Below are 22,991 nucleotides of genomic sequence, written 5' to 3' on the forward strand. Positions count from 1 at the left end.
ATTTTAGCCCTATATGAGGGTAAGTATTGGAAATCTTAAATTCTAAAGCGGAAAATCAAAAGGCACACTTTAGAAGTTTAACTTGCAGTTGAGAAATATTGTAACAAAAGATATTTTCTACGTAAGTCATTGTTAAATTGTTCTTTTATTCAGTTATATGAATCTATTGATCATAAATCATTATGTTAAAACTACTTTTTTAAAAAGTAACAAATCAATCAGACCAAAAAAACAAAAAACAGTACTTGTAATATACAATATTTGTAATTTATAGCTAAAACATATACACACAAAATAATATCAGTTAAAAATAAAATGTTCTTGACCCACATCAGTTAGACAACACTCAGAGGGACTGCAGCTGCTCTTCCGGTGAGTTTAGTGATGCTAAATATTGGTGTATATAGCATCATCAAACACAGTCTGTATGGGGGGAAAAAGTCATTGTCTTATTTTGTGCATGGAAATAACGAATGAATGTGTGAATGAATGAATAAAACCACACACACCTCCACGTTGCCATATATAGGATCATTGCTGCAAATATCAGAACAATGTGCATTATAGTTGTCCATCTGTGAACTGAGGACAAAAAAGAAGAAAGATAAAAAAACATTTCTAAATTCCACGTACAATGAACACTCATAATACTATGCACAGTTAGCTTTTTGTGTCATTTTAATGCACAGTTCAGTTCTTTGAAGGTCAATAGCAGAAGGTGAACATATAAACCTTTTTGTCCTGGCATGCTGCGGGAGCTCCACAGCATTCTTTGGCCTTGCGGCACTCATGTTAGACATTACTGATTCTCCAGGCCTCCTCCTACTCCCAGTAGGAGGAGGTACTACTAAATTTGTCTAAATTTTCACATTTAGACATTAAAAAATAAAAATAACACTTATAACAATAACAGGAACATATATTACATGCTTTCATGCTCTGCATTGTCTATAGACCATCATTCAATCATTGCTGCAAATACTTAAATTAATAAAGCAAATGTTTGGTAAATGCTTTGCACTTATATAGCACGTTTCTTCCTATTGGTACTCAAAGCGCTTTACACCGCTTCTCATTCACCCATTCACACACTATCATGCTCCGATAGGGGAGCTGCTATGCAGCTGGCCACCTCTCACCAGGAGCAACTAAGCTGGGGTTCAGTGTCTTGCTAAAAGACGCTTCGACATGTGACCAAAGGAGGAGGGGATCAAACCAACAACCCTGGGATTAGTGGATTACTCTACCTCCTGCACCACAGTCAACCGATTTTTTATTTTTTTTTACATTAAATTCCAATTAATCATTAGACTATGCAAAATTAGCTTCACTGTTCTATTTTAAATCGCAGTTTCAAAGAGTAAATGACTTAAAACCTTTTGGTTGAAGGATATTGTGAGACCTCCACAGTTTCTTGTGCTTTCATTGCACTAGTGTCAGATGTATCTCCAGATCTCCCCCTGCTGGCAAAACAATTATTTTTGATTAAGACTTTACACAACCATTCTAAACTGCAGTGTAAATCCCAAAGTTGCAACAAATATTTGCAAGTTGTCATTGTGTTCCCATAGTGTTTATTGGAAAGTAAACTGAATGCTGTTAGATACATTGCACCTGTATATTAACAAATAACTCTACAGGCATGACTGTGTTGTGTACAGTCTATCTTTCTGTGTCTGTGTACTTATGTATTTTCTGAAAATGTAATCATCTTTTTAAATGCAGTCAAGGACTAAACTTTCAAAGACAGAGCTAAAGCAATGATTTTTCTACTTAATCTGAATAACAAAAATATTTTCCACACTTACCATTTTTTAACAGCTCCCATTGTGATTACAAACATCACCAAAGCCGCTGCTGCTCCAATAGCAATGAAAATGTAGGTGTTCTGCTTTTTACCTGTTTAAACAGAAACAGTGATTCTCTCAGTATCTACAAATGCAAAGAGTATTAATGCACATTAGATGTGTCAGGCCATCTAGAAATTCTTAGACCTGAAGACCTAGACCTAGAAATTCTCCTTACCATTGACAGATAAAGGAACTGTGAGGTTGACGCTGCCCAGGTCATTTTTTGCCAGACACTGGACAAACTCAGAAGATCCAGACTGTGCCTGCAGAGTCCCGATGCTAACATAGCCATGTGTGTCTATCTTGGTGCTTGGCAGGACTTTGTCAGAAAGCCCAAAACGGACCGAGCTGGAAGGCCTGGACTCCACAATGCACACACACTTTACCATATCTCCCTCTGAGGAGCAGGAGTGGGTCTTAATCTCAGGGGCGACTGTAACAACAAGATATTTGGTTACTTGTATGTTGAAATGAAATATCAATTAATCTGTTTTTGATTGCTTGCTTACATAGAACGTTGAATTCCACAGGACTCGATTTGGTTTGTCCTTCTGTGTTGATGGCAGTGCAAAACACAGAACCTGTGTGTCTGGAGACATTTGGCAGTTTGAATGACTCTCCCTGATGCAGCCGAGCACCAGTGGCATTATGCCACTGGTAGCTGCTGGGAGGATAAGCCTCACTGGAGCAATTCAGCTGCATAGCCTCTCCCTCCTCTACACGTGACTTGTAGTTAACCTTCACATTCACAGGAGCATCTGCAGCAAAACATACAAATTACTGTTCTGGATATTAAAATGCTCTTGCAGACATAGAGTATGTTTAATGTCGGTGTTAATTTGAGATCACATCACAATTTGCACATAAACAAACCAGATAATAAAAGGCCATATTAAAAAAATATCTAATCCCAGTGTATAACATATCATCACCATCAGACTTCCACTGTTATAGTTAGAATGTGTGATGGATTTGCTTTTATCAGCCCTGCCATGTACACTTACATTTTACCTTGAGGACACTGGAATCTTTTACTCGCTGCAGTCCTCCTTTGTATGTTACGGTGCATCGTAACGGCTTGTTGTGGTCAGCTTTGGTAGGTTGAAAGGTCAGTGTAGATGTTGCTTCCCACTGGCCATCACTAAGCTGTCGTGACTGCAGCTGCTTCTCTCCAGAGTGACTCCAGGTGAAATCAGGAGGAGATGGAGGACAGGAGTGAGACACGGAGCAGGTGGCAGACACAGTCTGACTCTCCACTACTTCTTCTTTCACAGAGACAGTAGGATATAGGGCACCTGTAGCAACGATATGATAGTAGATAGTAGAGATCATAATGCTAGGAAAGGGGAGATAGCAATTTTATTTTGAACCTCAGTGTACTGGCCACAATTTTGAAAACACTTTTGAAAATGATTTAGTAAACAAAAAACAAAAAGTGAAATCACAAAGACTGCTCGAAGGAAATTTTAGGACTCTCAAATTATAAGCAGTGGGATCTTTATATTAGTTTGACAGCAGGTTAATTACATTTTCACAAAATCAGTTCCCTTAAATCAAACTTTAATAAAATGTATTATGCATAATATTATAAATTTAAAATGAAAATTTAATTCATATATTTATTTTTATAGAAGCAAGTTGTTGTCACACTGAGAAATAATAATTTGTAGAGTACAGTATCTAATAAATTATATTTTTCTCATTTAAGAAGATACTTTTCACATGTTTACAAGATATTTTCATGTTAAAGGAAACACACTCACTGGCCACTTTATTAGGCACACCTGTACAATTTAATGCAATGCAATCCAGCAGCTCTGCCATGAATTCTACTTTTACAATATTATAATTTCTTATTTTTTAAGTTGAAACTGTCAGAAAAGTGATAATTCTACTCTACTCTATTCTTGAGGTGATCATGGGTGGTGGAGTCATACTGGAGTGCGTTAAAAGAAGAGGTGGTGCTAAAGTATGCTATGCACAGTATGAATAAACAGAAAGTAAAAATATCACCTATCACCTACATAAAGTGGCCAGTGAGTGTATGTTTGATTTGATTCTAACAAACCATCTTGTAATAGTATCTTGTATCAAACCACGGTTTGTTATTACAAGATACAAGATACAAATTTGTTTACACTTACACACACATGTACACGCACACACACAGACACACACAGCCTGAAAACACTGCAAATAGAATGTTATCAAATAGAATGTAGAATGTTATAAATAAAAAAATAGAATGTTATGAATGTGTTATCATGTATTGTCATAGATGTGAATGCGAATGTGTTTATGTTTGTCTGTCTGTGTATCTGTATCAGCCCTGTGATAGACTCAGTGATATCTGCTTGATATAGTTTGAAAGTATCTTCAAAAAACAAAACCTTGTAAAAATGAAAATTTTTTCTCCAGAATACTGAGAATGTATTTGTTTCTCAGGGTGGCAGCAGTATGCTAACACATAGATTTGAATTGAAATATATTTAAGATAACAATAAAAACAGGACAGTAGACAAACAGAACTTGTAGAGAATCCTAAAATTTCTTTAAAGTTTTAAATATGTCTTTGAAACTCAAACTGACTTCCTCTATTTGATGAAGTTATTTGAATTGATGGGAACAAGCCACAGTATCAAAAAAAGGAACTGAAACTACCAAATTAGTTTTGTTGCATTGGGGTTTAGATACTTCAGTTAAAACCTTAAAACTTTCCAGTACAAGACACTGTTATTTCAATTCTTTTGTGGCCTGAAACACACAACATATGAGAACCATGACAAGCAAAGCAAGACATTAAGTAACTAAATACATTAATTAAATGCATCATGGATAGATGATGTTACTTTTTAGTCTTTCTAGTTTATAATTCTGGTGGACTTTTTTCCTTTGCATCTGAGATGGAATGAGTTATTTGGCAAAGTAGCAAAACTCACCAAGTTAATTTTAAGATCAGTTGGGACTATTTGTGCTATCTAATTATTGTTAAACGGTTATAGAGAATTACACCCTTAATTTCACATAATAGTCCTCTGATGGGGACAAATGATTGATATAAAATGGTCTAGCATCCAGAGATGTATCAGAACACTGGAATTACATAAGAGATGGACATTATTCACATGTGTATGTTAAACTTGAATATTACTTACTTATCATTCTAATGGACACTTTATTTTTTATGTAGGAATATTTTTCATAGCCTTCAATTTCAATCCTGAAATCAAAAGGCCCCTCGTCACTTTGTTTGAGTTCATCAATCTTCAGCGAACAGTTCTTCTGTGTGAGGTCTCCCACCAGCTGGGTTCTTTTTATATATTCCTTGTTAATTTGACTGGTATCTGTATGATAGATGACTTCGCCCGTCGTCCTCCAAATTCCAGTGAATTTGTTGAGGTTCTTCCCTGGATCTGGGTAGTTATATGAGCAGGGGATAACCACACACGATCCAGAGAGACCGTTGACTATTGATGGCACAGTAATGGTCCAAGATGAAGCTTCAATTTGAATAACTGTGATGAAATGCAGAAGAAATTTGGACGAAATCAAATAAAAACACTTCGAAACAAAAACAGAGGACATGTCTACTTATATAGAAATTCACCTAATTGTTGTTTTAAATTTTAATTAAAATCTGACCATTAGAGTAATCTGCGCATGACCAACAAATAATTTTTTTTCAAGCTATACAAATACTGTATGTTCAGTACCTTTAAAGCAAATGCACCAAAAGAACAGAGTCCATTTCACAGCACCCATCTTGTCCTCTAAGGATCAGATCTGCAAATAAAGTGACAGGTACTTCGAGGTTCTTGTTATGCATCTTTGAAGAGAAACATGGTTTGTGTCCATTCCACTTTGAATGCAACACACAACCACTATTTTACACACTTAATCAGATTTTAATCTCATCGCAACATACATTGTTAATATTCTCATAATCTTCAAACATAAACCCAGGAATTTGATGCAGAGCGTTTAATTTTTGGTGGGTTTTGTAAACCTTTGCACCAATGTAATTTTCATTATTTTAGTGTAATTCTTTTCTATATTCACCCATTGAGCATTTTTGTTGCTACTATGTTAGTTTTTCGCATTAGGTTTGCCTCCCCTTACAACCTACTAACCGTAAGTTGATGAGACTTGAAATGTTACTATTATTAAAAAAGGCACCGATAATTGATACACTTTATGTTTATGTGTTTATTTTTATAATTATGTTACTAAACAGCAAATGCTTGTTAAAAGAAGTAGAAATTAAATAACACCCAAGATAAGTAAAGTTAAATGTTAAAAGTTAAAAGTTTTTAGATCCTACACAAATGTTGTCAATGTGAAAATGGCATGGACTATACCTTCCACTGTGTGCATCAGATGCAGTATTGCAAAACAGGACTTCCGTTACTCACTAAATTTACCAGAATCACAGGATGAGGTGTGGCTTGCGATGACTATGTGATTTTCATGACTATATAAGACTGTGTTTTACATCCGTTTGAATATTTGTTTGACTACCAATGAAAAAATAGAAAACATTTCTGCTTTTAGTTGCATTCATTGAAAAAGGGACCTATGCAATTTTAAAGTAACATAAAAGTCTCCCTTCCTGTTTAAGTATTCACACCTTGTCTTGTGTTGAGAATTGGTTTAATATGGGTGTGTCTGTCAACACATTCTGACTCTAAACCTCAAATTCAGAGGAAGCATCAGTGGGGCAGTTTGCTTTTGCCCCTTCTATTATCACAACTCAGCGGATCTTTGTTCTAAACTCCATATATTTAATTGTCCACAGTTATTACAGTCAATCATAATCCCTGATCTCCAGCAAAAGCAGGGTTCAGCAGCATCTTGGCCTCGTTTGGATGAAATCTCTCTTGCACAGCTAGATCAACATAATCGGCACTGCGAGTGAGGTGGAGCTTTTCTAAAGAAAACCTTTGCTTTATTTTAACTCCCCATAGATCTTCTTCGGATTGTGTCAAAAAGTCCATCAGCTTGACTGTGTCCTCTTTGTGGCAGCCCCAAGACAGGTTCTTGGGAGTAGGGGTGATGAAGCTGGTGGATGCTGAATGACCCATGGCTTGAAATGTACTGTCTGCGATATCTAAGAGACAAATCTGTGAATTATAAAACGAGTTATTAAAACACTTTAAATGTATAAAAATGCAGTTATATGAAAGTGATGCATCTGTAGCAATGGTTTTACCTGCTTACTAGAACAAGCCTCTGTGAAGTTTCTCTTTGCTGCTACTTCATGAGCTGGAGCTCCGTAGAAAAGGTAGAATGAGAAGAGATCAGGCTCCTTCATTTTAAGAGAGTCTAGCAGGGCAGACTGATTGTCTTTTATCAAAGGAACAGTTAATCTAATCCCTCTAGATGAGATTAAACAGTGACAATAAAAGTTCATCACTGCTGATTAATTGACTTCAATTTGCATAAAAAATTAATTCACTCACAAATACTCAATCACCCTGTTAAAATATAATTTAAAGGTTGTAACTGCACAGTATGTATTGTGTATAAACTGTTGTTTTAGCCATCATCTCTTTCAATATTAAGCCATACATACATTTACTCTCAGCTTTAATCAGAATATCTCACAATATTTAGAACTGTTTATTTGCTGTTTTTAATGAAGTGATTTTGTTTTTGCCATAATAATCAGAAGACCGCAAAGAATCAGTTTACAAGTAGCTGTTACTATAGAAATGATGAGCTTATCACTTAATGTACTTGTGTAAACTGATCAGCCAATTTATATACTCACTGGCCTTCCATGCATTGCATTCCAGTAGGACCCTCCAGGAGCAGAGTAGAATGATCACCTTTTTGACAGTTTTAACTTAAAAACTGAGAAATAATACCACTGTATAAGTAGAATTCATGGCAGAGCTGCTGTATTGGATTGCATTAAATTCCACTGGTGCACCTAATAAAGTGACCAGTGAGTGGATTTTCTATACCTGAAACAACATACAGGAAAGAGAACCTGGAGTTGCAAAAAAGCAAAGAAGGGAGATATGTACTGTATTAAAATATAGCTGGACCCTTCAGATGGGTATTTTTAGCAGGAGGAAAAGGCTTCAAGAAATTAGGAAGTGAGTTTACTACATGTTTGTGTGAGCAGAGGACATTAACACAGTCATCAGTCTCCTTGGACTGAGTTAGAAAAGGCCTGAACTTACAGAAAGATGGTAGTGTGTTTGTGTGCAACACACAAAAAGACAACAAACTGACTGGTGCATGTCACCAAACTCTGTAGTTTCAGCCACACATTTATATTTTAAAGCAGCAGCGAAATAGCCCGAGCTGGAGAATGGACCTAACAAATTAACACTAAAATGTTTTATAATCAGTTTTTAATCAGTGTAGTTCAGTCATTTATATTTTAAAGGATGTTTTTTTAAAGGGATTCTAAAGCATTAAACTATTACAATTGACAGAAAGAGAACAACAAGTCATAAATACTTGCTTGACTCAAGTCTGATAAGTACTGTTGGAGCTACTTTCTATTTTAACAGGCGAGCGCAGTAAACATGTCAACTTCACAGCTTGGCTGATAAGAGACTGTGGCAAACATTTTTAAGATTAACAATGTGTTAACTTGGTTCAACACACATGTTAGTAAAATGTTGTGGTTTTTTGTTATCGCTGCCCAAATTAAAAATATTTGCTGTTACATTTACTGTTAGGGCTGAGGGATTACCAACACATGGGTAGACATGTTAAGGTGTTATTTTTTGCCCATCTCCTGAGACTCTCTGAGTTTAAACATCATGTTTAGAAACAGACATGGGACTCTTCCTTATTTGGAAGCATTTTCTAAAGATGTAATGTCATAGTTGACTAAAATCAACAAAATCACAAGGACAAATCCCTTATCTGGAAAAGGAGATTAGTTCACTTTTGCAACAAAGTGTCAATTTGTAAAGGGAAACTACAGGAACTAAACTGTTTTGACTCATTTTTAGGTCCCACCATTCAGCTGTTAAATAGTGGTAAAGCACCATCATCTTGCCAACATGGCTGAATATTGTGAAGGAGTATCCATAGTGAAATAGTGATAGTGACAGATAAGAAACAAACCATTAATTAAAGTACAAAGAAAATGTACTGCTACAAATCTGATACATCTGTTTAGACAACAGGAATTGTTAGTACAGTTGGTAATAGGTAATGGAACTAAATCCATAAAAATCACACATTCTCATAAGAACACAGGGTGACAGGATGTCTCTAAAACTAAACCCACTGCCTCCAATGTCACACACTAGTGGTCGAGTCACCCTGGCAGAAAATGATTTTAACAGTAAAATTATTTTGCTCTTTTTATCTATGTTTCTTTCTATATGAAGACAAAACAAACAAAAGTAAAGACTAAGGAAACATAATTACCTACTGACATGTAATTAAGTTTGTGGTACACAGCTTTGCCTTTCAGTGAACTAAGCTGCTAATACAAACAAGCTTTAACAAAATGTCATATGTTGTTTTCTATTTAGGTTCTAATGATAATAATGCACATTTTCTGCAGCAAATAATAATATGAAAGCAATAGGAAACAAAGCTTGTCAAAAAATGTTGATCTAACTGTTGATCTCAGGTTAAAAAATATCTACTTTGATGTCTCCACAGTGGAAACAAAGAAACAGTGAAACACAGCACTAGATGGTGCTATAGTCACTTTTTTCTCTTATTTAGATTAAAAAAAGAAAGAAAGTAAACATTTGATTCAGTTTGATTTTGTTTAAAAATGCACTAGTCAATATAGTAACACTATTGATATTGGTTTTAGACTGCAGGTTCACAAAGAAAAACTAGAACTGCGATCAGATCACAACCAGAAATAAATGTGATTTGTACAGTTTGCTCTTGTCCATAAAATATTTCCGCACAAAATGTTCCTATCATGGAAAAAAAACACAATAAATGTTATAGACAAACTCTCCTGGAAAACATTAAAGCTCACAAAGCAGCATTGTTTCCTTAACTTGTGTTTGTCATTACAATTTGATGACATACAGAAAAATGTATCATCAAGCTTTAAAAAAAGTTGGAAAAACATACTTGAGTTAATTCTATTTTTTCTGGTAGAAAAGCACAACTGATAAAAACGTGTGTGGTCTCAGAGAATATCAAAATGCCTCTTGGCTGTTTTCTTGTTTATTTCTCACCTTCAGGTTCTTCCTCTGATTAGGCCAAAGGAAAACGGAAGAACAGAAAAACAGATGACTCTTAGAAAACTTACATAGACTACTTAGAAATATAAGCAGAGATCTTATCAAGAACAGCAGAAAAGACAAACAGATCATTAAATGTGAAGCTAATGTGCGGCCAATGGTGCATTAGTGTGTGAAGGTTTATGGGTGGAACAGTCACTAAATTAAAAATATTTATTAAGCGGCTAAAACCTTAAAATAACCCTCCCCCTAAATTTAGAGTGACCAAAAACAAGTGCCTGAAATCATTTGTTGATTTATAAAATATAATAACTAACAAATGTTCTGCTTTTAGAGTCCTGATATTTTAGTGACTAACTGTATATCTGTAGTATGTCTCACGACCCAACTGCACAAAAAGGAAAAAAACTTTTTTTCACCTGTGTGAAATTCTGCTAAATGTGACCAAAAATAAAGAAGTGAAACCACCAGACCAAAACATATAAAGCATTTAAAACTATAAACTGAATCCGATCTAAAATTTCTTTTTACTCACCTGCCTTCCTGGTTTTAAAGCTCCACAATGCGATTCCTAATCCAGACAGGGGGAAAGGAGCACAGAACATCTTTATGTCTCTGTCCAAACTTCTCCAAGGTTTTGTTGCTGTAATACACTCTGGCATTTAGAAAAATACATTCAATAAATACATTATTGTAGAACAGCAATAATGTCATTTACTGGCATTACAAATCACAGTGTATATAATTTAGTGTTATGAATTCTAACTGAAATATTTATCCTACTTTGCCTTTGCCTCTCTTTTTCTTTTCTTGTCATGTTTCAAGCTGCACAATTTGGAAATTTTCTTCATAATTATACATACTTTTGTGTAAATATACCTCTGACTGTCAGTAATACCAAACTTTGACTTTTGATAAAGTTCAAATCCCCTCATTAGACACTTTTACTTCTTTCGTATCTTTTAAACCTACCATGTTGGCGAAAAAATGAAAAGGCTTATTTAAAAAGTTAAGCACTGTGTTTCACTGTGGAAAGCAGAGGAAGCTGCAGCCCATAGAGGAACCTCATAAGTGCGTTTACACACACTTAGAAACCTTTTTCCTGGAAATCCGGGTATTCATACTATCATGCAACCGTATTTCTCCTCCTGGCGCCTTCATGGCGCAAAGACTGTAACTGTACAGAGACAGAAAACATGGTTCAGTGTGTGCGTGCGCGTGTTTTGCGGCAGAGTGACGGGGTAAGATAAGAGAAGAAAAGGCAAATTCTTAACTTTTAATCACACATCTTAATAACTTTAGTAGCAGTTTACCGTCCAGGACCATTTTTGATGTATTAATTTCTACGATACTTAAATTGAGGCGTAGTTTGTTGAGTTTTTTGGGGGACTGACCCAGCAGTCGCCTTTGGCTACATTTGAAAGTCCCACATCTGACATTCAAACCGAATGTACTGACCGTAGGCTCCACACATGCAAGTGTAATGTAACGGTATCTACCCGGTTTTGCTGATCCCACCTGTTATTGTCTGCAAGTCCGGATTTCAGCTCCTTAAGCGTCACCCTCAGCGTTACTGTGTGGTAACAGCTGATGGGTCCGGAGCGAGCTTCCGCTCTATTTTCCAAACCCCTTTTTAGGAAGGAGACAAAACATGGAATCAGAACCAGACCTTGAATGACGAGGCAAGGTTGGCTCATCCCGCTATGTTTGGGTTTAACTCAAGTGTTTTGATGAGAACTTCAGGACTTTTCCTGACAGCACGCTTCTGCATCTCAATCAGAATATTTTTTCATCCACAGACAAAAGATAAAAACTTTGTCACTAAGACTATTGCAGTAACTTTCTTCTGTTTTACGTGGGTACGGAACCAAACTGGGAACAGCTTTAAGCGGCCAAAAAGCAGGAAGTTATCACATTTACTGCAGCACGAAAAACGCTATTTATTTTGTTCATTTTCACCACTCATCAGTATGAAGCAAAAATGTTGACAATATATTTTCTACTGCAATAGTTGAAGAAGTAAATGACACGGCTCTCAGGTTGTAGAGTATTATTGAGGATGTCTTCCATTCATAAAATTCAGCTGTGCATGTGACTTCTTTTTGGGTTTTTTCCCCTTCGGATTAACCGTCAATGACATCTGCAGTGTTGCTAATGAACCACTTGGCGTCGCCAGATCACTTCCAGTCAGACTGTCAGATTCACCTGCAGAGAACCAGTCACTGCTGCCTTCACCCCTTAATCTTTCGTTACAACTTTTCAAACTGTGTTATCTTTAAATCTTATCGAGTATCCATGCATTTGGGTGCAAACATGCTGAAATATTAAGATCTCCTAACAACTCTGTTCAACCTCCAAATTTTGCCAAAATCCTTGTCTTATTCTCATGATAAACTTTAGTTTTATTATATACAAGACGCCAGATCTCTCAGAGACAGAGTTTGAATTTTTTATTATTTGTGAAGAAACAGGGGGAAACAATAAATGATATAATCAGGGCAATATTTTTTTTAAAAAAACACAGGGCTGCAAATTGGTGAAAGTAGGGAAAACAGAAGTGACAATGAAAGAAACATCATCTTTAATTTAATGAACTATTGTGTCAACTTTCCTCTTTGTCTATAGTTCTGTGGTGTAATAAAATAAAATAGGTGGAGAAGATTTAAAGGCAACACCACATCCAAATCATTATACTTGAGAAAAAATATACAGCATATACTGATAGTATTTCAGTGTGTGCGTTGTTGCGTTAAATATGTATCTTCTATACCAATCAGCCACAACATTACCACCGGTGGTCCTAATGGTGTCATGGCCGCTCTGAGCAATCTGCACCTTCTAGGGGCAAGTATTAGTCTAAAAAATATTTAAATCATTCATTAATAAAACATTATTTGGTCTCATTTTCAATAGTTTTTTCTTTCTTTTTTTTTGGTGAATTAGCTTCCTTTGTCAGCTGAAAAAAGAAAAACTATAAAAGGAGTGATCACATACCGGACAAGACTAAAAACAGTGACTACAATGATCCATTATTGGTGCACTATCAACTGACCAGTGCCAAACTTACATCACCTGCCACATATGTGGGGATGACCTGACACCATGCATTTGTCCTAAATTTGGATTAGGAACTCATATCCTGTTTACATGTTCACGTCTAGTCATGTGATGAGAGAGAGAACGTTTTCCCAGAGATTTGTCTATGAAAAAACTCCTATGCTGCAGTGACTTCAGATGTACTGAATTGAAGGAATACATCTGTGAAAATGAGAACAAATAACGATTTAGGAATTAAACATTGAAATGATAAAAAAAACAACAACAAAAAAACAATGAATGCTATACAATGTATCATCTGTATAACTTACTGCTTTAACTGTTCACTAGAATAGGCCTCTACAATGTTCCTCCTCACTGCTGGTTTGTCTCCTGGAGCTTCAATGTTGAATGAGAGATGGTTTGGCTCCTTTATATTGAAAGACAGACTGATGTAGTGACCTCATCTTTCATAAAGCTAACAATTAGACTGACCTCCCTCTAGATAACGTTACATTTCTTCCTGCTGTTTAATCGATTTCAAAGTCAGTCAATTTTAAATGTATTATTACTTTAAAATATTTTACTCATTTACCTTTTTTATTTAGTCATTAGACAATCGGTTTTGCCTAAAGTTACATACAAGCGACGTGCAAATCAAGTAAAAAAGCTAAAGTAAGTCAGGGGAAGACATTGAAAGCAAACCGCTGTGTGAAGAGCTGTTTCAGTTTCACGAGACAAATACACCACAGGAAATATAAGACGACAGTCAATCTAGTTTTAGTTTAAGTGCAATCTTTTTGTGAAAGAATTTCATCTTCAGCATTTGTTGTTAATATTGAGAGTGAGACTGCAGAGCCCGTAGAGTTACAATAAAGCTTTTTTGACCATCGTGGACCACTGAGCTGTAGATGTTTGCTTGGGAGTTTTTGCTGTGTGGTGTAGGGAGAAAAGTACACTGGAAAAGGATTGTAGAACTGGATGTCATTGTTGATGGATTGTCATTTAGAGAAAATGACATTCAACATGTGATGACATTTTAAATAATTAGCAGCTATATCATCTGAAATAAGTAAATACTCACATCTTATTTAGACTCACTAGTAGCAGATAGATAGTATACTAAATGCTTTTTTAAATACTATCGAAAATGTAAATGCTGAGGCCTGGGATCACATATTAATTTAACAAATCCAGATACAAATCACATCCTAATACCAGCTGTGAATATGGCTCAGAACAGATCAAAAAGCAAGTTGAATATCGAGCCTTAACAGTATTTTTGCTTTGTGCATGTTGGAGATTACCATTGCTCTCACCATTTTTTTTCTCAACTTTATATTCTTATCCTGTCTGGGTGTTAAAGGAGGAATAGAAACCAAGGGCTCGCTTTATCATAAGACAAGATCCGATTAAAAAATAGCAACCAAGAAAATACATTTAATTTATGCAGTGATATGTCAGATAAATTACAGTATGCATTGTGAATGTTTAAGTGTAAAAGAGCCTGATAGTTACAAACATCATCCATCCATCCATTATCTGAATGACTTATTCTGTTCAGGGTCTCAGGGGCTGGAGAGGATAAGTGGTTTAAATAGATGGATAATGGATAATGTTTGTAACTATAAGGGTCACAGAGGCTACACCCATCTGTAGAAAAAAAATCCAAAACACTTGGACTTCGAATATTCATCAGTTAACCTAACACACACGCATTTGGCCTTTGAGAGGATCCCCACACGATCACAGGGAGAACATGCAACCTCCACACAGAAAGGTCGCAGTCAGCAGGTGGATTTAAACCGGGGACCTTCTTGCTGTTGGGCAGCAGTGCTAAACACTGCACCACCATGCTGCCCTACTGTTCTACTTTTAATGATTTATTTATACATTTCCACATTTAGTGATTTCTGTAGTTATCAGTCTGTATGGTGATTAGATGGGTGGTCCTCGCCCCAGTGTAAAGCAGGGTGGGTTAGGTGTGTGTGAGCAGAGGAAGGTTTGTCTTATTTGATAAAGCTCACAAACTTGAGATTAAAAGTATTCATCACATAGGCCAGAAATTACTACAGTAATGCAGATCCTCAGCATCCTCACACTCTGAAATTACAGTTTCCACTGCACATTTAACTTATATTTCATTGACTGTCATCCATGCATTCATATTTAGAAACTGATTAGTGAGTAAGGTTTATTAGTATGTAACATTGTCAGAGCTGTTTTCTGTCAACATTTTAATTAACTGATGCAAATGCAGTAAACATGTCACAGCTTAGGTGTGAAAGAACATGTTTAACATAAACATCAAGCCTGTTTCTGCTGCTCCACCTCCCTGCCTCACTAATTGCTTACATCCAATAAAATCTTGGTTTACTTTGATTTTTCTTCAGCTGAATAGTAATAACACTGAGGTTCTTGTCACAGGCTCCTGATACACCCTGTCTCCTTTTCTGACTCTCCTTCCTCTCCACATTATGAATTTGGATGTTCTCAGTAATACCACCTTATTTTTTTAATCATATGTTAATGGTATCACAGAAACCTGTTACTTCTATCTGGATGACATTGCTCACCTTCGTTCTTCTCTCACTTTTATCCTTACCTACTCTCTGGTCACTTCCAATCTTCACTATTTTTATCTGATACACGTTTCTCCATAAACTTCAACTGCTCCAGAACGCAGCTGCTTGTATTAGAACCAGGTGGGTCTTCTTTACACACCTTTCTCGTGTTTGACTACCACAGGCTCTAAATCATTTAGTCTCACTGCCCCGTCTCTGCAACTCTCCCAGACATTTGTAATTCAACCATCTATCTGCTCGATGAAAACATTAAAGATTCTTAACATGGATTCTTTATCCATATTTATATCATGTCTGAAGACTCATCTGTTTAAATTGGCTTATTCTTTCTGACTTCTGACTGTAACTTTTTAACTATAGGCAACTTTTATCCTTAAGGTCATTTGTTTTACTTATTGTTGTGCTGTGTTAATGCTGTCTGTTTATTGATTGCTGCTTTTGCGACTGTGGCGCAGGAAGGTAGAGCGGTTGTCCACCAATCTCACAGTTGTTGGTTCAAACCCCGGCTCCTCCGGTCAAATGTCGAAGTGACCTTGAGCAAGACACTGAACCCCAACTTAGTTGCTTAGTGAGTGTTGGCCAGCTGCATAGCAGCTCCCCCATCGGTGTATGAGTGTGTGTGTGTGTGATTGTGAGCGTGAATAAGAAGCAGTGTAAAGCACTTTGAATGCCAATAGGTAGAAAAGCGCTATATAAGTGCAGACCATTTACCATTTTACCATTTTTTGTTGCTTCTTCTGTACAGTGACCTGAAAGAAAATAAAAGCTTCCTATTTGGTCACGGGAGCTGTAGCCTATCCCAGCTGTCATTGTGCAAGAAGCGGGGGTTATTATTAATATTATTGTGTAAACTTGATTTGTTGTTAAAACAACTGATTCACCCAAAGTCTGGGTGAGTCATTTAGTGTGAGGGCTGATAACAAAGAGACACACAAGTGTTTTAGCTTCTCAATTTAAAACTTTCTGTTTAGAAATGAAAATCTGAGTCTTTCATACTTGGAATAATTTCTAAATTAAGATATAATGTGAAAGAATGAATACTGAGAAGTAGTACTCACAATGAAACGAACAACACAGATTAAGAACAAACCAAGATTTAATGTACAAACATACTGACACATCTGTTCAGACAACATGTTAGTCATAGTCCTAAATTTATAAAATCACACATTCACACAATAAAACACATCCTGTCATCATTGACTCTAAACCTCAACACGCTGCTTCTAACGTCACATACTAGCGGATGGTTGAGTCGTACTGGCAGAAAATTATTTTAACAAGTAAAATATTTTTCTCTTTTCATCTGTGTTTCTTTCTGTGTGAAGACAAAACAAACCGAAGTAAAGACTAAAGAAGGATAAGTACCCACTGACATGTAATTGAGTTTGTGGTACACAGCTTTTCTTTTCAGGGAACTAAGCTGCTACATAGATACATAGAAGCTTAAACAAAATTTCAGTTCCTGTTTACTTTTCCTTTTTACTTGAAGTGTCAGTTATAGTAATGTCATTGTTAATAGTAAGGCAATGTAAAAGCAAGCTTGTCAAATATATTCAGCTCTATTTTCTATTCAGGTTAGGAATAGAAAAACATTACAAGTATTTACTTTTCCCACAGTTGTAAAATACAAACTGGAAAAGACACCAGGGAGGCTGCCACAGTAACATCGTCTGGTTTCTCTTGATTATATAAAAAGAAAGAAAATACACATTTTATCCAATTTGACTTTGTTTAAACTTTAAAACAGCATTGGTCAATATTATATTAAGACTATTAGCTTTGTGTTTGTACTGTAAGTGCACACAGAAAATACTGTGAATAGAACTGTGATCAGATCTCAACCAGACACAAATGAAATCTGTACAGTGTGCCCAGATCCCAGATATAGATCACTTGTTCCTACCAGGTGCATAGAGGGAGCAAAACACAAAGACTGAATATTTGAAAAAAATACCATCTAAAATGTTGCGGTGTCTGCTTGAAGTGAGCAACTGAACAAGCTTTATGTAATAATGCAGCTTTAGAGATGTAACAAAAGCGCATTTGATTAATTCTGGTTTTACTGGTAAAACAACACAACTGATAAAAACGTGTGTGGTCTCAGAGAATATCAAAATGCCTCTTGGTTGTTTTCTTGTTTATTTCTCACCTTCAGGTTCTTCCTCTGATTAGGCCAAAGGAAAAAAGAAGAACAGAAAAACAGATGTCTCTTTTACTTAGAAATATAAGCAGAGATCTTATCAAGAACAGCAGAAAAGACAAACAGATCATTAAATGTGAAGCTAATGTGCGGCCAATGGTGCATTAGTGTGTGAAGGTTTATGGGTGGAACAGTCACTAAATTAAAAATATTTATTAAGCGGCTAAAACCTTAAAATAACCCTCCCCCTAAATTTAGAGTGACCAAAAACAAGTGTCTGAAATCATTTGTTGATTTATAAAATGTAATAATTAACAAATGTTCTACTTTGAGAGTCCTGATATTTTAGTGACTAACTGTATATATGTAGTATGTCTCACTACCCAACTGCACAAAAAAAAAATCAAACAGTTTCTCACCTGCGTGAAATTCTGGAAAGACGGTTCCACATGCTAAATGTGACCAAAAATAAAGGAATGAAACCACAAAACCGAAATATGTAAAGGGCTTAATACTATAAACTGAATCAGATCTAAAATTTCTTTTTACTCACCTGCCTTCCTGGTTTTGAAGCTCCACAATGCGATTCCTAAACCAGACAGGGGGAAAGGAGCACAGAACAAACTTAATAATAGGATGAAGTGGGGAAAATACATCTTCTTCTTATTAATGCTCATCAGCACTGATGTTTTTTTCGTTAATAAAATGAAGAGACTCACTTGTATTTTTTCACCATTAAAATGCAGAAGATGGTAAAGATCACAGCAGTACCAATCCCCACTGCACAGGGAATGATGATGTGGTTATAGCTTTCTGTACCTGCAAATTGAGAGGATTTAAATTGTGTGGCAATCTTCCTTTAATGCACAAATGAGAGTTTCTAATATATAGACATGAAAATAAACAACATCCTAAGAGCGAAATTTCTGTCATTATTATCAAACTAATGAGTGTGTGTTCATACATGACAACATATGCAACAGGTAAAACAGGTGATGGTTGGCATTAAGTTCATTTCCAACACTCACACACAAGAATGAAGCCAAAGTAAAAAATATATAAAGCTCTCACGTTTGACATAGAGTGTAATTTTTGCAGAGGACGTCTTCTTTCCATAAAATTGAGCTGTACAGGTGACATCTGTGTGATCATCTTTCTCCCCTGCAGTGAATGTCAGGATGGACTGGGCCTCCCAGATGCCCGAATTAATTTCTCTGTGAATCTCAATGCTAGCCGGATCCTTCCTATTCCATAAGAGTGTGGGCACATGGGAGGGGCAGGTGTGGATCACAGAACAGGTGATGGTGTAGGGATGACCTTCAGTGGCTGTCTTTGTGGTAATCAGAACAGGCTTTGGTGGTTCAGCTATAAATGAACAATGCAGAGATACAATAAGAGGCAAATCACTGCAACATAGAAAAGTCATTTGGTTTTATGAAATCTCAGATAGTTAGTTACATACGGAGCATTTTTAGGGAAACACAGTCCTCTACAAAGGAGAACTTGTTGACAGTGGGATTCGCATTCTCTACTAGTTCGATCCGGAAACAGAAAGGACCGTTGTCATGATCTTTAATGTCAGTCATTTCTAAGCTGCAGTTCTTCTGACCCAATTGTCCCAACAACTTTGTGCGGCCTCGAAAGTTTTCCAAGATCCTTGTCATATCCTCCTGATAGACTATTTGATCTTTGCCCGTTTTAAGATGCCAGATTCCTCTGAGTCTGGAGGTGGGCAGGTTATCTTTAGGCTGGGTGAATGTGCAGGGTAACACAACACATGATGTAACCAGGGCATCAAGGCTATTTACCAGACTGGCCTTCCATTGTTCAGTGAACACAGGGCTGCAAAAAACTGAAAGAGAGAAATGGAAGTGACAGAGAAACACATGAGTTCTGGGAGTCTGTATGTACAGATGGAAAACTAAGAGGTGTAATCCACAGAGTTACCTGCCAAAAGAAGACTGAATTTCATCATCTTTCTGTCTCTGTGCAAGCTTCTCTGAGGTTTTGTTGGTGAAATACACTCTGGAATGTTTTTAACGTAAAAACAACAAATGGGGAAAAAATTACAATGTTTTCAAAGTGTATTTATGATTGTGTTTTTAAAACAAATACCAACACTATTATGGTCCCAACATAGCTTACAGTATATGTATTTTAAATAGAAAAGAAATGAATGAATAAAGAAAACAAAATTAAATAAATGTAACTTGGCTAATAATAGCAATATAGGAAACCAGGAAACAATTTTGTAGACCATTACAATCCAATATATCCAGAATAAATCAGAAACTGTTAAAGATTTAATGGATATGTGAAGTATTTCATTAAAGAGTAGTTTGTTTTCATCAGAATCTTACCTGGTTTTCCTGCTGTCAGGTTGATAACAGATGTTTCTCTCTGAAACAGTGGAGTTTAGTTCTAAAATAAATATATAGGAGGCCCAACTCAAAATCTGCAAGCTACCAGCACAAGAGCTTTTTTCTATATGTGATTATGAGAGTGGCTGTGGTAGAGGCTGTGATCCCTGATAAAGAATGGAGGGGGTGGTCTTACTGTTGCTGATTAGTTCTGTAATTGTTTCTTGACTTTTAAGACAGTTTAGTTTTAAAATGAATTTCTCTGAAGGAAACCTCTCTTTTTGATAAAATCTCATGAGTCTATTGTTTTTATACATTAGAGTCAAAAAAGGATCAGTGACTGACTTCCAGCTTTACAAAAGGGAAGTGATGGGGCTCTGTAGTAATATTTCTGTCACCATAAAAAGAAAAGTTTAAATGGGCCATTTTGTATTTCTGGTAGAAAGAGAAGTTAATAAGTTCAGATTTTTAACTCTGTAATGATATACAAATACATGTGCATAATTCTTTGAAATGGAAGCATCTGTCCAAACCTAAAAGTTTCCCTCCCTTTCTTAATTTACTGTACACTATACAAAGTAATATGCAGTTAATTTAATAATGCAGTTAATTTGATTTAACATTATGTTTAAATCTTTAAATCTGAAATAATTGGATTTTACTCATTATTTGTTGAAAACCTATAGTCCAGTTATTTTGAGTAGATTTTAAGGAAGGGAAACCAAAGGCACAAAGAATTAGTGGAATTTTCCCTAATGAATACTTTTTATTTTCAGTTGACTTTCAATTCTGCCTTTTGGTTTCGATCTCACTGGATCTTTCCTGTTCACTTACAAGTTCCATAAACATTTGGAGCTGTCCTGGAAGGCTTCATAAAAATAAGTTTTGTGTCACGTATCATACATCAAATCCTGATATTCACAAAAACATGTCTATTAACCTGTTTTTTTATGATAAACAGTTTACAGTTTATTATTAGTGTAGTAGTAGCAGAAGTCGTTAGCAAGCTGTTTTAGCTCTTGTTTGGTCACATTTCCCCTACTTTGCATTCAAATGGGTTTTCACAGTACAGATATATAGATATAACTCCATAAATACCACTTGCACACCTCAAAAATGGAAAAACACATAGGTAGAGCTGCTGTCTGTAATAAATTGAATTACACTGTGTCCCGTAATTTACGCAGCAGAATTAATATACAGGATAGCTTCAAAATCCTATCAGGATGGTGGACTGTATAATGTTTTTTTTTCCTGTTAATAAAAGAGACCTACAGTAAGATCTTTTTCTGCATTAGAATCCAAATTGAGTTTTAGTTTTTGAGCAAGATGTTCAATGTGAGTCTTGTAGGAAAGTCTACGGCCTTACCCAACTCATAAGTATTCATAATGATTACGTATTAAATAGTTCTCTCTTTAGAGCATGGATTGGATTAGCTCTTGCAAAACACCTACATTTTGCCTTTTTTGGACAAGTTCTAAATTACACAGTAAAGGCATCGTAGTGTAGAAAGTAGGCAGTGAGCAGCTGTTTTTTTAAATTTTGTTTTAGTGTTCGTTTCTGAGTTTTTCCTTTGCATGAACATAATCCTTGAATTATATTTGACTTTGCTGTTAGTTGTTTGAGCCAATTTAAGCATTATCATGCCACTGAATAGTAATAAATCAGTCATTATCAGCTCATCATTATGGTTCGCCACGTCGCCTACAACTTACTGACGTGTACTGACGACAAAACACAGGGCGTTGAAACAAGACACACAAGTTTGCATCTCATTTGATATGGTGATACAGTGTTGTTACTCTTGTCAGGGTTGTTCTTGAATTTTAGGTGAACACTTGATCTTTTTTTGGCCCTATCGTTTCATTTTTTGCCTAACCAGGTTGTTGCCTTTGTTGCTTCCTTTGTTTACTTCATATTGGTCCTTCAGGTAGTGTTGTTTCAGTATTATAATTTTTCCTTCATCCTAACTCTCTCATTGTTTTGCGCATATGTAACAAAAGGATGTATTTTTTAGGCTAAAACATGGATCAGTGACTTACTTAATGCTGACAAAGGGAAAGTGGTGGGGTTCTGCAAAACTTTGAAACATCCAAAACAGAAACAGCTTCCAGTAAAGCAAAAATCCTGTTAATATCTTATTTGAAGAATTATGTGCAAGTTGGAGCCTAATTCCCAGAAAAAAAAGAGGAAGTGTATAATCTTTTGGATGTTGTTAGAGAAAATGTTTTAGATTTTATTGCGATACATGTAGAGAAAGTTCCTAACTTGAAATAATAGATTAATAAAACTGTTCACCTTAATAATATCAGTGTCTACACAGCAAGTGGTTGTACACAATCACAGAAGGTCAGATCAGTAAACACAGTTTCTCCCTTTCTGAATCAGTTTTAGGACATTGTTTTCCACATCCCTCCTATTTGAGACCCCCAAATACCATTGAATCCAGGCAGAGATACTTACTAGAAGAAAAAGTTAGGAAATCATTGGTGTCAGGAGGGAGTTGAAAAAAAGGAAATATATTATAATTATGTGAGTAATACTATGAGTAATACTAGAGATAATAGAGATAATTACACAGTGTATAGTCCTAGATGAAAATGATCATATTAGCAAACCTGGTAATGGTAATGTAATTTGTTTAATGCAAATATCAGATATCTGATCTGATACTGATACACAATTATTATTATTATTATTATAATTGTTACAGGGTGTGATTGTATGTAACAGTTTGCGTAACAACTCTTTATTTAAAACTACAGCTCGTCTTTGATAAAAACAATGTGTTAAATCAAATGTGTCATTTTCAGATGGCAGGTTTTTGCTGGTC

General features: G+C 35.8%; 2 protein-coding genes across 10 annotated transcripts; both read right to left on the reverse strand.

The window, feature by feature from the left end:
* Positions 1 to 126: 126 nt before the first annotated feature.
* On the reverse strand, positions 127 to 11,669 carry LOC137130409 (sialic acid-binding Ig-like lectin 14). Of its 9 annotated transcripts, none has more exons than XM_067510531.1 (12): positions 11,552 to 11,669; positions 10,569 to 10,688; positions 7,060 to 7,112; positions 5,564 to 6,970; positions 5,006 to 5,365; positions 2,855 to 3,145; positions 2,360 to 2,608; positions 2,026 to 2,283; positions 1,809 to 1,899; positions 1,377 to 1,463; positions 510 to 582; positions 127 to 423 (listed from the first exon to the last, which is right to left on the reverse strand). In XM_067510531.1, the coding sequence occupies exons 4-12, from the start codon at positions 5,610 to 5,612 to the stop codon at positions 388 to 390; spliced, it is 1,494 nt and encodes a 497-aa protein (XP_067366632.1). In that variant the 5' UTR covers positions 5,613 to 6,970; positions 7,060 to 7,112; positions 10,569 to 10,688; positions 11,552 to 11,669; the 3' UTR covers positions 127 to 387. The 9 variants fall into 9 exon arrangements, with proteins under 9 accessions (XP_067366632.1, XP_067366626.1, XP_067366630.1 ...); XM_067510525.1 differs by having other exon boundaries at positions 7,060 to 10,042; XM_067510529.1 differs by having other exon boundaries at positions 7,060 to 7,703; positions 10,028 to 10,688.
* Positions 11,670 to 16,732: 5,063 nt separating this feature from the next.
* Positions 16,733 to 20,312, reverse strand: LOC137130410 (myelin-associated glycoprotein-like). Its single transcript, XM_067510534.1, has 9 exons — positions 20,158 to 20,312; positions 19,745 to 19,822; positions 19,260 to 19,649; positions 18,869 to 19,162; positions 18,517 to 18,616; positions 18,351 to 18,386; positions 18,217 to 18,249; positions 17,807 to 17,821; positions 16,733 to 17,336 (listed from the first exon to the last, which is right to left on the reverse strand). Exons 2-8 carry the CDS (start codon positions 19,770 to 19,772, stop codon positions 17,809 to 17,811), a joined length of 894 nt encoding a protein of 297 aa, XP_067366635.1. The 5' UTR covers positions 19,773 to 19,822; positions 20,158 to 20,312; the 3' UTR covers positions 16,733 to 17,336; positions 17,807 to 17,808.
* Positions 20,313 to 22,991: the final 2,679 nt, after the last annotated feature.

The sequence above is a fragment of the Channa argus genome, chromosome 7, assembly GCF_033026475.1.
Source record: "Channa argus isolate prfri chromosome 7, Channa argus male v1.0, whole genome shotgun sequence".
NCBI classification, from domain to species: domain Eukaryota; kingdom Metazoa; phylum Chordata; class Actinopteri; order Anabantiformes; family Channidae; genus Channa; species Channa argus.

Excerpts from the sequence above, each read along its gene's own strand:
- LOC137130409 (XM_067510532.1), bottom strand. The coding sequence starts at position 5,612 with ATGGGTGCTGTGAAATGGACTCTGTTCTTTTGGTGCATTTGCTTTAAA. Across the intron at positions 1,900-2,025 it reads AGTTCCTTTATCTGTCAATG|GTAAAAAGCAGAACACCTAC; the intron begins GTAAGGAGAATT and ends CTGTTTAAACAG. Across the intron at positions 1,464-1,808 it reads ATGGGAGCTGTTAAAAAATG|CAGGGGGAGATCTGGAGATA; the intron begins GTAAGTGTGGAA and ends TTGTTTTGCCAG.
- LOC137130410 (XM_067510534.1), bottom strand. The coding sequence starts at position 19,772 with ATGATGAAATTCAGTCTTCTTTTGGCAG. Across the intron at positions 19,163-19,259 it reads TGTTTCCCTAAAAATGCTCC|CTGAACCACCAAAGCCTGTT; the intron begins GTATGTAACTAA and ends GTTCATTTATAG. Across the intron at positions 18,387-18,516 it reads TTAATGGTGAAAAAATACAA|GAATCGCATTGTGGAGCTTC; the intron begins GTGAGTCTCTTC and ends TGTCTGGTTTAG.